At 39.0% G+C, this 15258-nt stretch overlaps 1 protein-coding gene across 10 annotated transcripts in view; it reads left to right on the forward strand.

The window, feature by feature from the left end:
• LOC122561717 (voltage-dependent calcium channel subunit alpha-2/delta-1) overlaps nucleotides 1–15258 on the forward strand; it is a 661591-nt gene that overhangs the window by 553236 nt on the left and 93097 nt on the right. For all 10 annotated transcript variants that reach the window (XM_043713760.1, XM_043713766.1, XM_043713767.1 and 7 more), the window contains 4 exons: nucleotides 3621–3692; nucleotides 6905–6976; nucleotides 9348–9409; nucleotides 12183–12259. In XM_043713760.1, coding sequence (XP_043569695.1) covers nucleotides 3621–3692; nucleotides 6905–6976; nucleotides 9348–9409; nucleotides 12183–12259 — 283 coding nt within the window. The remainder of the gene's footprint in view (nucleotides 1–3620; nucleotides 3693–6904; nucleotides 6977–9347; nucleotides 9410–12182; nucleotides 12260–15258) is intronic.

Genomic DNA, 15258 nt, shown 5'->3' on the forward strand with positions numbered 1-15258 from the left:
ACCTTCACCAGATATAAAATGCCATGCAGTTTATTCCAATAAGATGCAAAATTATCAGGAGTTTAGTGTAGATCCAACATGTTAAAGTATTTCTGGTTGAGGGGGTAGGAAAATCCTGTACTCTTGCATATTATGGAAACAAGAATTCCTAGTACTATGGTTGCAAATTCACAAATTTCAAACACATTTTGGTGTGATTATCCAGTGATAGAATTCACTTAGTTTCACAACCTACAACTGAAAATCCAGCCTGCAGTCTCTAGACTAACAGGTGGGTCATTTCTCTGCCCCATGTCAGTGTCAACGGAGCAGTATGACAGGGAAAACCCAGAGGTGAATTTGATATGCAACTGATGGTGCTGAGCATGATCTGGAGCCAGAACTTTGTGATGGAGGACAATTTTAAAGGGCACACAGTGGAGTGGATTTAGAAGGAGAAAGAAAAAACTAGCATCCCATACAAGTGCCCGAACACTGCATGAGTGCCTTACTTTCACCATTAGGTTTAATACAAGGTTTTTCACCTGTTATGGCTCTCCACTGTTATCTTGCCAAATGTGACCCAAAGTGTCGCAGAACATTTGCTCTTCCTGACATTCACTCTCAGCTTTGGAACAAGCTCTCCAGTGAGCTTAACAGCATGTTAATTAGAGGGGGTAGATTCCCGGTTCCCCTCTGCCAGCCATCAGAACTACAGAACTGTTGGAAGACTGATGCTTCCTTCAGGTATCGTTTCCCGAGCACCTGCACAACCAACCTTGCCTTCACAGGCGATTGTAAATCCAGGACACCCGGTCTCTAGGTGTGTCAATCCAGGAGATTGAATGGGAGAGGAATGTGGTTATGCTACTGTCCTAGATAACTGAGGGCAAATGGCCTTGAATTACTATTTGATACTTTCTCACCCAAGACCAGTAATCATGAAGTGCTGGAGGTAAATTCAGAGCATTATTAATTGTTTAGGGACTGCCTGTGGACTTTTCTAATTGATTGGTGAGTGGACCACAATACTCAGGATACCAAAAATAGGAGTAAATGTGATCAACAGAATGAGAGCTTTAGGATGATTAGCTTCAGGTATGTTCTGAAACAAAAACTTGAACAGGAAAATCACAAGTTTTCCAACTTACAAACAATGGACATTCTACTGCATGTTTCACAGTGACTAGAGCAGTGAATTTCGATTACTCCATTTCTTATTGAATGAGAAAATTCTACACATTTGCTCTTGGATACATACAAGCATATGCTAAGAGAGCTGCTCAGTGGCCTTGATTTTCAGTTGTAGAGTAAAGCTAGCACAGCAGTCTGTGGTACTCTGAGCCAGTTGAATAATTTAAACTTAAAATGTGGCAGAATGTTGTCAAGACTAATGATGTGCAGTCTTGCAATCAGCCCTAAACTGCTTATTTCAACAGCCTTACATTGTGTATTGCAAAATAAATGGTGTTTCACTGATTCCAAATAGGGCATGAGGAATACTATCCTGAATTTAGCAGAATGACTAAAAAAGTGTGGCCAACTGCCATCTCTTACAGAGCCAATCCATATTGCTCTAGAACATTTTAAAGAAAAATAATTTGACCCAATTTGTTAAACCCTTCACACATGGTTTCAAATTATAAATGACTAGAACAGTGCTATTTTTATTGAAAGTCATCCTAAAGTTCATAGTTTCTTCCTCTGTAATTTATCACTTCTGTTTTGTTGTTGTGTAAGATGTTTTGTATAATTGCTTCTGACTCTTTTTTTTTCCATGGCCACATATATTGGAATGTGACGTGATCTGCTACCTCCTCATACCAATGTCTTGATGCATGCTGCATGGTTGGTAATGTCATGGGGTCTTCTGTGCATGTAAACTTTCTGATTTAATTCAATTTGGTTTGTTATCTAATGTGGGTGACTCCTATGTTTTTATCGTAAGTTCCGTTCTACTTTGGCAATGTCAAGAGAAACTGTTTTGAAATGCAGCACGAGCCTGCAGACTTAGCATAGAGGCATGATTGAATGTCACTGCATAGGGCACCTGCAGTGAGGTGCACCTCGATCCATTAGGAAAAAGCTGCACTCTTTGCCAATCCACTTTTACTTGCAGTTATATTGATTGCAAGTTTCCAGATGCTGTATGAAGCCAGTGTATGTTTGCATTTTGTAATGATAGACTTATTGATCGCTGATACTTTCAGTTTGATGGAAAGAAATCAAGGTGATACAATCTTGTTTTTCTTTCCTGACTTTGAATTAAGTGGTCCCATGGGTTGAACTGCACTTTTTGTTTAAACCTCCGGATTAAATGTGAGATATGCATTGAGAAAGGGGGTCAGCTTGATTCCTGTGCTGACTTTCAATCCTTAGTAACACACTTTGTAAAATTCCTGAGTTGACTTGAGGATTGATATTCAAAATTCCCATTTCTAACCATTTCTAAAAAAGTGATTTGACTCCAAACCAAAGAACTTCAGTAGTGAGCCAGTCAAACCACAGATTTCTATGACTAATTAAATGATAGTTGAGTTTTCACAATGAAAAATGCTTTCTGCTCTTAATGTAGTCTGCAATCAAATTTAAAGATTGCAATAATAATTCACTCACTAATTCTCCAACTAATTTAATGCTCAGGAATATGAATCCTCAGTGAATACCTGTTGTGATTGAGAGTATGCAGCCTGTGTTGTGTGATTGTACAACTCCATTTTATTCTGGTCTAAATCAATTCCTGATACAAAATTCAAAACAAATTAACAACAAATTGTGTATTTTGTTCGAGTTACATCAACATTTGATTGCAATGCTATCCATTCTCAAAATCATTCTGTATGCTGCCAGAGGGGTAATTACTATTCCTTACAATTTTTAGAGAATAACTGTTGAGCATTGAGCCATAAACAAAGGTTCACATTAAAATTTGTAAATATATTTCTTTCAAGGTGAAAAAAAATTACACAGAAGGACACTAAACCCAGCTGAAGAGCATGATCATATAAAGTATTGGCTATGGCCAAAAAATCTAAACCTCCAGATTAAATGTGAGATATGCATTGAGGAAAGGGGTCAGCTTGATTCCTGTGCTGGCTTGTGAACACAGATTGCAACATTTATATGGGCTCAATAAACTAAAGAGCACAATTCTATTTGATTCACCAAAATGCACAGTACTGGTTGTACTGGATAATAAAACTAAATTCAGGCTGTTTCACCTTTGAAGATGCAGAAGATAGTTGTTGCTACTATAATTCAATCATTTTGCTTGTTGTATCAGAGTTAATTCCAATAGTACAATGCCTATTAGCATTCATATGGGCCAAATATCAACAAGCATTTGCACAGTTTAAATTGCTTTCAAAGAAATATTATTCAGCAGAAGCATTTAGTTCAATAATCTGTAACGAGCACTTCAGAAATGCATCACATTACAGCTGAATATTCCATTAAATGAGATGTTGGAGAACTGTCTTTCTAAGCATTTTATTTTATCCACTGCCAACTTTTTGTTTAACTTCCCTTACTGAGAAAGGTACAAAGCAAAAACTTGTCATGGTTTGGCCTCAAATGTTGAACTCAATATTTTTCCATTGTACATTTAACTTATTGCTTGACGATTATTCCTTTTGGTCTAGAATCCCAAATCTCAGGAGCCCGTCACTTTGGATTTTCTAGATGCTGAATTGGAGAATGAAATGAAAGTGGAGGTAAGACGATCATTAGTGGCCAGAGGCTACCATGAGTGGCATGTCAACATCTTTTAACTCCATAACGCCTGGATTGACTTTATGAAACACTTCACAATGTTTTTATTTATCTATAAATTGCCTGTATTTTTTTTCTGTGACCTTTCCTGCAGTTCAGGTGATGTGCTTTCATGAAACATCACCTTCTTTTGATTGAACATGACAGTCTGTCTCCATAATCATGAGCAGATGTTAACTGGCAAACTTTCAGTGCCAATTGGCCTGATTGTGGGAGATCGTTTCAGTTAGCGTTTAGGCAGCCTGCTCAGATATACTGTGTATATGTGGCCCTCATTTTCCAGATATACTGTGTACATGTGGCCCTTGTTTTTCTTTTTCTGACTCCTTTATGATTTTGTGAACTTGCATCCTTTTTGGCAAACATTCGGGTCTTTGAACTGATGAATAGTGAATAATAATATCACTTCTAGAAAACGTAAACAGTAATTGCTGCTTAGTGAAATACCACTAGAATGGAATTTCTGGTTGTTCCTAATAGTCCAAGTGTCCTACTGTGATTCGATGCTAATGTACATTTTTTAGATTAGATTAGATTACCTACAGTATGGAAACAGGCCCTTCGGCCCAATAAGTCCACACCGACCCTCTGAAGAGTAACCCACACAGACCCATTCCCCTACCCTGTATTTACTCCTGACTAACACACCTAACACTACGGGCAATTTAGCATGGCCAATTCACCTAACTTGCACATCTTTTTTGGATTGTGGGAGAAAACTGGAGCACCCAAAGGAAAGCCACACAGATACAGGGAAAATGTGCAAACTCCACACAGACAGTCGCCTGTGGTGGGCCTCGAACCCAGGACCCGGTGCTGTGAGGCAGTAATGCTAGCCACTGTGCCACCCTATTTTACAGCTACTGTTTTCACCGCTATAAATGAACTAGGTTGAATGATCTGTTAACTACAAAGAAAAAGAATCTAGCATCCAACATTTTGCCTGTGCCAAGTCAATTACTTGTGGCATTGCCCATGTTCAGTTCATAAATATGGAGTTTTTATATGTAGTGGTAACCAGTCTGGAAGTGAGACTTCAGAAAGTTTCCAGAAATCAGTCCAGGACCCAAGAACATTAAACTGAATTTTGGATGAGTAAAATAAGGGGGAAATCTTAGTAGCAAATCATTAGTTAAGATCATGATGACAATTCGTAGTCTTTGAGAGCAGTATGTGTGTGCCATGTACAAACATTTTAATAATCTTTCAGTTGGAATTATAATGACATTCCTTGACTATTTTGAACTACCTACACTCTGTCTTCATGTATTCATATATTGGTGTATACACAGCTGAATTTTTACATAGATTGAGAGTCTTTCTAGCATTTCAAAGATGGTGATGAAGAGCCAATTCTGGAACTCTCAACCCCAAACATGGCACAAATCCTTATCACAGACAGGGCAGAAACAATGGAGTGTCCTAATCCTTAGTTCATCAACCCTTTTCGCACGTTAGAATGCAACTGCACCAGGCTGATCTGACTTTCATGAGTGGATGTCCAAAACATGACTTAGGAACTTCAGACCCGGTAGGAGATAGTTGAAAACTGCTGGATTTCTTTGGAGGGATGAGGTATCCATTTGTATATGGTCCTAGGAAACATTGAAGGAGGTCAGCTGCCCTCTCAAAGAGTTAAGTCTCTCTTCATGATTGCTAAAATTAGACATGAATGTGTGTGTAATCTCATTGGAACTGTCAAGAAAATTATCCTTTTGCCAAATCATTTTGACCGTGGTGTTAAAAATATCAGTGATGTATCACTCTGTCTTTTGATATAAACCTGTGTGATTAGTACAATAATCTTTAATTTATACATTGTGGAGTCTGTCAGTTTACAGTCTGAATGGTAGCTCCAAGTATTTGTAAAGTCTTTGAAGTGGAACTGTGTATTCAAGTGTTTGTTTTTGTAAGGAAAGTTAAGTTCAGTAAACAGGCTTTTATCAATGAATTTTTTGAAATAGTAGTTTCATCAATAGATGCAAAATTTTACGTAATTTTAGCATAGAGTCTGACATGTTAGATATAGGTTGAATTAATATAGCTGGTTAAAGAACGATAGGTGGTGGATGGGAGGCATGAGTTGGCATGGATGGGCACTAATTTAACATAGAAGCTATAAAGAACCATGGGGATAGTTGAAGAGCATAGTTTGCCATAGGAAGTATGAGATGTTATGGGGAATGAATCCAAGGGCATATAAACCCAGAACCAATCCCCAGACTTCCCTGGCATATTTTTACAGGTCGGATTTATGGAACTTGGAACATGGCACAGAGCAGAAACAGAAATTTCCATAAATGTAATGTTTGACTATTGCTGGATGAAACTGAAAAGTCCAGAACGTTCAAATAACATTTAATCATGGGCTGTAATAATATGTGTATTTTTACAGAACATGTTCTTATTTCCCTAAGACACTGTTGATTTTAAGCAGTGTTTTTGAGCTGTTCATTTATTTATCATAAGGCATTTTATCCCCTATAATTTATGATGTACTAACAAATTAATCTTTATACTTCTCTTTGGATGGTACATTAGAATCACTATTTTGTAATTTATCACAATACTATTAACTAATGATTAGATTAGAAAGATTACTTAGTGTGGAAGCAGACCCTTCGGCCCAACAAGTCCACGCCGTCCCGCTGAAGCGCAACCCACCCAGACCCATTCCCCTACATTTACCCTTTCACCTAACACTGCAATTTAGCATGGCCAATTCACCTAACCTGCACATTTTTGGACTGTGGGAGGAAACCGAAGCACCCAGAGGAAACCCACGCAGACACAGGGAGAATGTGCAAACTCAACACAGAGAGCCGCCTCAGGCGGGTATTGAACCCGGGTCTCTGGCACTGTGAGGCAGCACCATGCCGCCCACAAATGACTTGCTTTAGTGTTTCATGGGATGTAGGCTCTACTGGCAAAACCAAGATTATTGCCCATCCTTAATGATTCTTGAAAATCTGGTAATAATGGTCCTTTGTTCTTAGCGTTACACATTAATCTGGCATTAAATTGAAGTGACTTCATTGGATTTTGCTTGAGCTAGGGTTCTACAACCGTTTGGAAGTTTCATCACATATTAGTGACTGGAACAAACTGTTGCACAGAATTGATGAACTGCAAGTTATAAGTTTATGTCTTCCAGATTCGGCACAGCATGATAGAAGGTCAAAGTGGTGAGAAGACTCTCGACACTCTAATCAAATCCTACGATGAGGTACAGTCTACAACTAATTAGTTATTTCATTGGTCTCTCTCTCTATTTTTTTCTTAAAATGCCAAATTAATTGCTCAAGGAAGGGGTAAGAAATGTTCTTTCTTTCACAATACTTATTAAGTCTCAGATGCAAAAACCAACAGTATTAATGGGGCACATTTCATGACATGCACCCAGGATAGGGTTATATTCCAAGGGTGCCAGAATTAAATACTGTGCTGAAACATGTTTTGCTGATCCTCTCTAATGATGCAAACATGCTTCATTATACTGCCACCCTACAGTTAGCAATGCTGAGATTTTTTTCATCTTCTCCTATTCTCTGTTCCCGTACTACAAAATCATCAGTAACACACTGATTGCCTTCTTTACATTATGGAGTCCAGATTTTAATTACTGATAAAGGAGGCACAAAAAATAATCACACACAAATAATTTGAAACAAAGGAAAGGCAGATTAGATCTCATGTGCAGCTGAGTAAAACAATTCTTATGTAAGATCTATGAATTCATCATTTTCTGATAAATGTATGTCCTCCTTAATGCAAATACTTTGGAACAATGTTTAGTCTTTGATTGTTGACCATTTTAAAATGTAAGGACCCTGCCCATGACTCAGACAGGGTCACAAATGACTGCTGGCATATGTTACCATTCCTCCATAGCAAAAACACAAAAGATTCAACAATATTGTACATGGCTCCAAGGTAGAAAACAGAGGGTGGTGGAGGCTTGCTTTGCAGACTGGAAGCTGGTGTGCCATACGGATCGGTGCTGGATCCACTGCTTTTTGTTATTTATATAAATAGTTTGGATGTGAACATAGGAGGTATGGTTAGTAAGTTTGCAGATGATGCTAAAATAGATGATGTAGTGGACCGCGAAAAAGTTTACCCCAGAGTACAATGGGATCTTGATCAGATGGGCTAATGGACTGGGGAGTGACAGATGGAGTTCAATTTAAATAAGTGTGAAGTGCTGAATTTTGGAAATGCAAATCAGGACAGAACTTATACAGTTAATGGTAAGGCCCTGAAGAGTGTTGCTGAACAAAGAGACCATGGAGTGCGGATTCATAGTTCCTTAAAAGTGAAGTCATAGATAGACAGGGTAATAAGAAGACGTTTGGTATGCTTGTCTTTATTGGTCAGTTCATTGAGATCAGGAGTTGGAAAATCATGTTGCAGTTGCACAGGACATTGATTAGCCATGATTGAATACTGTATGTAATTCTGGTCTCCCTGCTTTAGAAAGGGTGTTGTAAAACTTGAAAGAATTCAGAAAGATTTACAAAGATGTTGCCAAGATTGAACGATTTGAGCTATAGGCTGAAGAGGCTGGGGCTGTTTTACCTGGAGCAATATAGGCTGAAGGGTAACTTTATAAAAGTTTATAGAATCACGAGGTGCATAGATAGGGTAAATAGCCAAGGTCTTTTCCCCAGGGTGGGACAGTCCAAAACTAGAAGGCATAGGTTTAGGGTGAGAGGGGAAAGATTTAAAAGGGACCTAAGGGGCAAGATTTTCATGCAGAGGGTGGTTTGTATATGGAATGAGCTGCCAGAGGAAGTGGTGGACACTGGAACAAATACAACACTTAAAAGGCACTTACATGGGTATATGAATAGGGAGGATTTAGAGGGGTATGGGCCAAATGGGACTAGATTAATTTGGGCTATCTGGTCAGAATGGACAAGTTGGACCAATAGGTCTGTACCCTATGACTCTACAACTATATGTAAAGCTTACAAGACCTAGACTGCCAACAGATCCAATCTTGCTTTGTTGGACCACCTAAATTTCAGTTCTATAAAATGATAAAAATATAAGCATTGCAATAAGGAAAGCTGTTCAGATTCATAAATATCACATTTGCTACTAAATAAGTTCTAAAAATGTTACTTCATCAGAGGTATTTGTTCTAGTCACTGTTCTAGTCATGGTTAACCTTTCATTGCTCTTCGTCCTTCAGAAATGCAAACTTCGAATAAGATGTGAAACTGAGTTCCCATCCACCCTTCCAAATGGGCATAAAAGATTGCATGCCACTTTTTTGAAGAAATGCAAGGAATTTCTACTAGTACTCTGGACAACATTTATCCCTCAACTAGCATCACTAGAAAGAATATTATTTTGTCATAATCAGATTGCTATTGTGCTCCTTTACCAGACACAATTTACGTTGTAACAGCGATGACATGTCAGAAGTACAAAATTGAGTGGAAAGCATTTGGGGGTATGCTGACCTGTTAAAAGCTGCTATGTAAATTTGATATAGTATTACAAACCACAGTACACACAATGGTGATAAGACATCAAAATGACTTATCAAGTAATTATGTGTTATCAAGTAATCTTCCCTTTCTTTTTAGAGGTATATTGACAGAGGGACTCGAACATATACCTGGACTCTCGTGAATAGTACAGATTACAGGTAATCCAGTATTACTTCAGGAAAGACACTTCCTTTCCATTCACCTGTTATGACTGAGTTTTTTTTTAAAAAAAGCTATTCTCTGTGGAAGGAGCATTAACATATGAACAGAAATCTTAGGAGCAAACTATTCAGCCCCTTGAAATGAAAATAAAAATGGCTCACACAGACACCTTTCTGATTGAGGTTATGGCTAAAGTACATTGTTGAAACAGTGTATAGAGTGCTTTATTCTGCATTTAAGTCTGCCTGACATGGAATTGCTTAAAGTTGACACCTAAACCATGAATTTTGGTGACCCTTCCTACTTTCTAGAATGTGTACTTGAACAGACACAATTACCTGATAATTAAAACTTAGACTCTGCGATACATTTGTTACAAGGTGCAACATATTTTAATGGTGCACTGTGAACATTGTGCACATAAAACAGCCTGCACAATATAGCTGAGGGAATATACAGTTTCTTTTAAAAGTCTTAACAGGGAAAGTCAGGCAGAATTGCTCCATATGATCATGGTTATCTGAATCAGACTGGAATCTATGGATGTGAGATGCTGCATTAGTTTCAGCTTTGATGGTACCCAATATCAACCAGCTATGTCAACACATACCCAACAAGGAGTTAGCACCTGTAGTGAGGTTCAGAGGGGAGAATGGTGATTAGAGAGTGGGAATCTGAAGTATAGTTTGTTTTTCTATGAGTTGAACAATTACACTGCAACAAAGGCATCTGATATCATAAAAATGTTTGCTTCTCGGCTGACCTATTAACTTCCTACTTGTGTAGAGCATTGGAGTCAAGAATGATTAGGGTGTTCTCAAATAAAAGGAAAATATGTAGATGGTGGAAATCTGAAATAAAACAAAATAGTGGAGAAATTCAGCAGGACTGGCAGCATCTGTGGAGAGAGAAACAGAGTTAACATTTAGGGTCTGACGTGAGTTCTGAAGACTTGAAATGTCAACTCAGTTTCTCTATCTGCAGATGTTACAGTTCTGCTGAGTCTCTTCTGTACTTGCTGTTTTTATTTTATGTTTAGCACTTACAATTGTATTTTAGAAGCAAAGCAATTGGGCTTAGTTTAGGGAAATGATCAGAGTCTCAGATGGACCACACCTGGAGTATTGTATGCAGTTCAGATCTACTTACTTTGGAGACAACAAACTTGGTGTAGGGGGAGGGAGGCAATGAATGTTTGCAAAAATAATTCCTGGGGTAGAGAAGTGTTGTCCAATGAAAAAGGTTAAATATACAGCACCTTTATTATCTAGAGTTTAGAAGACTGAGAGGTGACTTCATTCAAACATAGTGTTGTTACAGGGCTCAGCAAACTGGATGCAGGAAGGATGACTCCCCTGGCTAGGGTATTTTGAACTGGGGACACACTCTCTGGGGAAGAATTAGATGATTTAGGCGAGATGAGGAGGAATTTCTTCCTTCAGAAGGTGGCAAATCTTTGGAATTCTCTTCCCCAGAGGGCTAGGATTGATAGGTTTCTATGTATCAAAGACACCAAGATGACAAAAGTGTAGGAAAATGATGCTGAGGTAGAAGATCACCCATTATCTCACTGGTGGTGTGGGCGAAATGGGTTGAAATGGCCTTTGAATTCCACTGATCAGAGCAATAAAACTCTGGCAATTTTCTGTGAGATTGCATCATCCTGATATTAACTTTCCCAATAGATCACCATTTTTGATGTGTCGGGCCATTTGTTCTGGTCAGGTTAATGTCCAAAATAGATTGACTCCATGCATTCTACTGACCTCATACACAGTTTGTGGATGGAGACAAACATTTAAACTCTAGTGCTTGGACCAGCCATTTGTATCTGCACCAGCTCCCTAACATCATAGTAATTATACCTGACCAAATAATTGCACTTATTGCCATCCTCTGTACATGCGCAATGGTGATGTATCCTTTCCCACTGATCACTGAATAGGCTCAAGACAGAGCAAAGACAAAGGAAGATTGATGGCAGTGAACTCCCTCCAACAGCATTGACCCAGTACCAGGGGCTGGGACAGAACTCAGAGGCCATGGTGCAGATCCACAGCCAGGGTGCACAACCTGAGCATAATAGTCACCTCCCCTGCCACAAGAACAGTCACCCCTATCTCCCAAGCCAGGCAGTGTCTTCCTGTTCCCTTGTCCAAACACAGCTGCAAAATCCCATGACCCAAGTGAAGCAGCCTTGATGTCTGACCCAAGTACAACGATGCCATTACTGACTGTCCCCTGTCCCACATACAGTCATCTCCCCCATCTCCTGTCCTAGGCACAGCCATACCTACCATTTCCTGTCCCAGATACAGCCATCTCTCCCATTTCCTGTCCCAGACACACCATTTCCCCCCATTTCCTGTTCCAGGCATAACCATCTCCCCAATTTCCTGTTGTAGATACAGCCATCTTCTCCAACTCCTGTCCTAGTCATAGCCACCTCCTGCCACCCCATTCCCAATTCATCCCCAACTGTTAATTATTCGGCCTGATGTAACCCCCCCCCCCCCCACACCCCCCAATCCCAGGAGCTACATACTGTTAAAGGTGCGAATAGTAGTCTTCTTTGAATGTTAAACATAGCAAATCTGGCAGCCGTATTGATCAACCAAAATGATTGGCTAACTGTTGGCAGTGTGAAGGAATTGTGCTGGAGCCATTGATGGTACTGGGCTCACCGTTGCAACCAGAACATCTTTTATTCATAAATTTAATCCACCAAAGTCCACAGGTTATGTGATTATATCTATCTGTTTTCCTCAGTTTGGCACTGGTTCTTCCGCCATACGGTTCCCACTACATCAAAGCCAAACTGGATGAGGTTATCACCCAGGCGCGGCGTAAGTATTGGGAAGGGTGGAAGCTGATCTGGAAATGCATGCCAGAAAAGAGCAAAGTATTGATTCTGTAAAATCATAAAAAGATCTTAAGCTATTATATTCATAGTGTTTAAAACAGTAAGAGGCAGATTCTTAGATAGATGTCATCATAGTGGAAAGCAATGATTCTAAAGCAACAGAGAAACAAACATGCAAGGATGTAAAACGACTGCATGGTTTGAATCTGTAAGAGTGATCATTTTCTTTCTTTGTCAAAGTTCCATTAATGAATATGCACAATTTCGCTTATCATGTAATTTTAGAATCATTGTACAGCTGTACCTTCTGGTTCTATGCATCCATTAAAAGGTCTGTTTATTTCTTGTGATAATTTTTTTTCTATGTAATTGTATAACAGTATAAATAATTTGATATTAGCATTAGATAGAAACCTGCCATTGATTTAGCATTTGGCCCAGATTTTGCAGTAGAATAGTAATCAGTCTACGGTGCACATTATTAAAAAAGAGTAAATCAGGCAGCAACTTCTAACACCAGGACATTTGTAGTTAAAGGTGGATATCAATAGATTGCTGTCAGCCATGTCCTGCTTCTTGACGAGCTTCACTATACCACTAACTCACTGACAAATTTATTATTAACTTGATAAGGAAGGTGAAATTATGCTACTTAAGCACTAGATACTTAGTAAACATTCAAGTGTAAGTGAACTTTTAGTGGTGTGCTATGTCTTTAAAATCTTTTGACAATCCCTCTGGTACTGAAAATTAACTTTTACAAATGTGTACTTCCATTCTTTTTTCCCTGATGATTGTTGGCAATTTAGAAATAAATTATTCTTTATCTTTTTGTTCATTATCTCCTTAAATTACATCTATTTTTCTTTTCCTCTCTATTGTTTTTTAAACATGATTTTAAAAAAAATTGAATTCTGTATTCAAATTTACACTTTCAGTTTCAGACTCCAAAGTGGTACACTTCAGTAAAGATTCATCAATATGATTGAAGAGAGACATCATTGCTTGCCCTGCTGATGCAGATCACAAATTCCATGACATAAAGCCACTATGTTTGGATTGTTGATAACAACAAATCTGATTACAAGCACCCACGTAGTTTATGAGCAGTTGTAAGCATAATGGAAGGCTCGTACTGTTTGTTTCACAGCTGATCACAAAATCTGGGCCATTTTATTTTGAAATAGATGTTTCCCCTCAGTTAAGGTTATTTTTAAAGATAAATTGGATTTGGTTCTGAATAACCTTTGCTGAAGAAATACAGAAGTAATACAAGTCTCACCCACCAACTTCCTTTGTGCTAGCTTTTCTTTTGCTATCTCACAACAGAAATCTTTATTGCACTTTAACATAAAAAAAGACAACATTAAAAAAATGACAATACACATCTCCATGGCTGGTATTGTCTTAAGCATGTGCTAATTATCCAAACCTTTTATATCCAGCATTTGGTACAGCATGCTATTTGTCTTGTTTTCTGAAGGCACCTTTATATTATGCTTGGCCAAACAAGAGACTCAGGCATCTTCAGTGTAAATGAGCAGTGAAACATTATAGTTGTAGGGCATCCAAAATCCAGCTTAGAAAGATTGAGTAAATGACCTTTTGGCCCGTGCATTTTCCTATCCTGTAACTCTGTACTATAAAGTTAGCAAATAGTATGTCATGTAGGTAAGACATGACTATTAACTGACCCATCTTTTTTTAATATACAAGAAGCTTATAAGATAATCACAAATTTAAGAATTTCAAATATTCTCACCATTCCTTTCTGTGCTGCATCCCTCTTCTTCAATCTATCTCCAACATCCCCTCATAAAAGGTGCACACGGGCAAAGATAGAACCCATAAGCCCATTGCTGACTACAAAAACATAACTCAAGAAAAGAAAATAAATTGTTTTAAAATCAGAAAGAAACCACAGGGAACTTCTTCACTTCCTTCTGTGCATTTGTGTCATTATGTTAAATGTTTGAATATCTCCAAAGAGGAGTCTTGTTCAGAGGATACTTTAATGACATTGGGCTAAGGCTGTGTGTTTGCCATGAAATTCTTGAAGTACCATCTGATTTCTACATTGCCTTGAGTCAAGACTATTGGGGTTGCTGGTTATGTGGCAACACATTTGCTCTTTGCCATTGATGAGAAAGATTGGAATTTACTTGGGGAGAAATGTAACTTAAGGTTTTCTATTTTAGAAACATAGGAAATAGGAGCAGGAGAAGCCTGTTTGGTTTTTTGAGACTGCTCCACTGTAAACTCTGATCATGGCTGATCATCCAACTCAGTCCCTTTTTCCCGCTTCCTCCCCCATATCCTTTGATTACTTTTAATGCACAAAGTAGATTCACCATTTGTTGGATCACAAATGCATAACTCCCAGTGAACACAACTTTTGCCATACATAATAGATCTAGTTGTAATGGGTGACTTAATTAATAACCTCCCACGAGGAGGTTGAACAGTTCATCCACTTTACCTTTACCTTCCACCCCGACCTCAAATTTACCTGGACTGTCTCAGACTCCTCCCTCCCCTTCCTAGACCTCACCGTTTCTATCTCGGGTGACCGAATCAACACGGACATTTACTATAAACTGACCGACTCCCACAGCTACCTAGACTACACCTCCTCCCACCCTGCCCCCTGTAAAAATGCCATCCCATATTCCCAATTCCTCCATCTCCGCCGCATCTGCTTCCAGGAGGACCAGTTCCAATACCGAACAACCCAGATGGTATTGGAACTGGTCCTTCTACAAAGACTGCAATTTCCCCCCAGACGTGGTTGACGATGCTCTCCACTGCATCTCCTCCACTTCCCGCTCCTCCGCCCTTGAGCCCCGCCCCTCCAATCGCCACCAGGACAGAACCCCACTGGTCCTCACCTACCACCCCACCAACCTCCATATACAACATATCATCCGGCGTCATTTCCACCACCTCCAAATGGACCCCACCACCAGGGATATATTTCCCTCC

Source organism: Chiloscyllium plagiosum, chromosome 23 (assembly GCF_004010195.1).
Source record: "Chiloscyllium plagiosum isolate BGI_BamShark_2017 chromosome 23, ASM401019v2, whole genome shotgun sequence".
Classification (NCBI taxonomy): Eukaryota; Metazoa; Chordata; class Chondrichthyes; order Orectolobiformes; family Hemiscylliidae; genus Chiloscyllium; species Chiloscyllium plagiosum.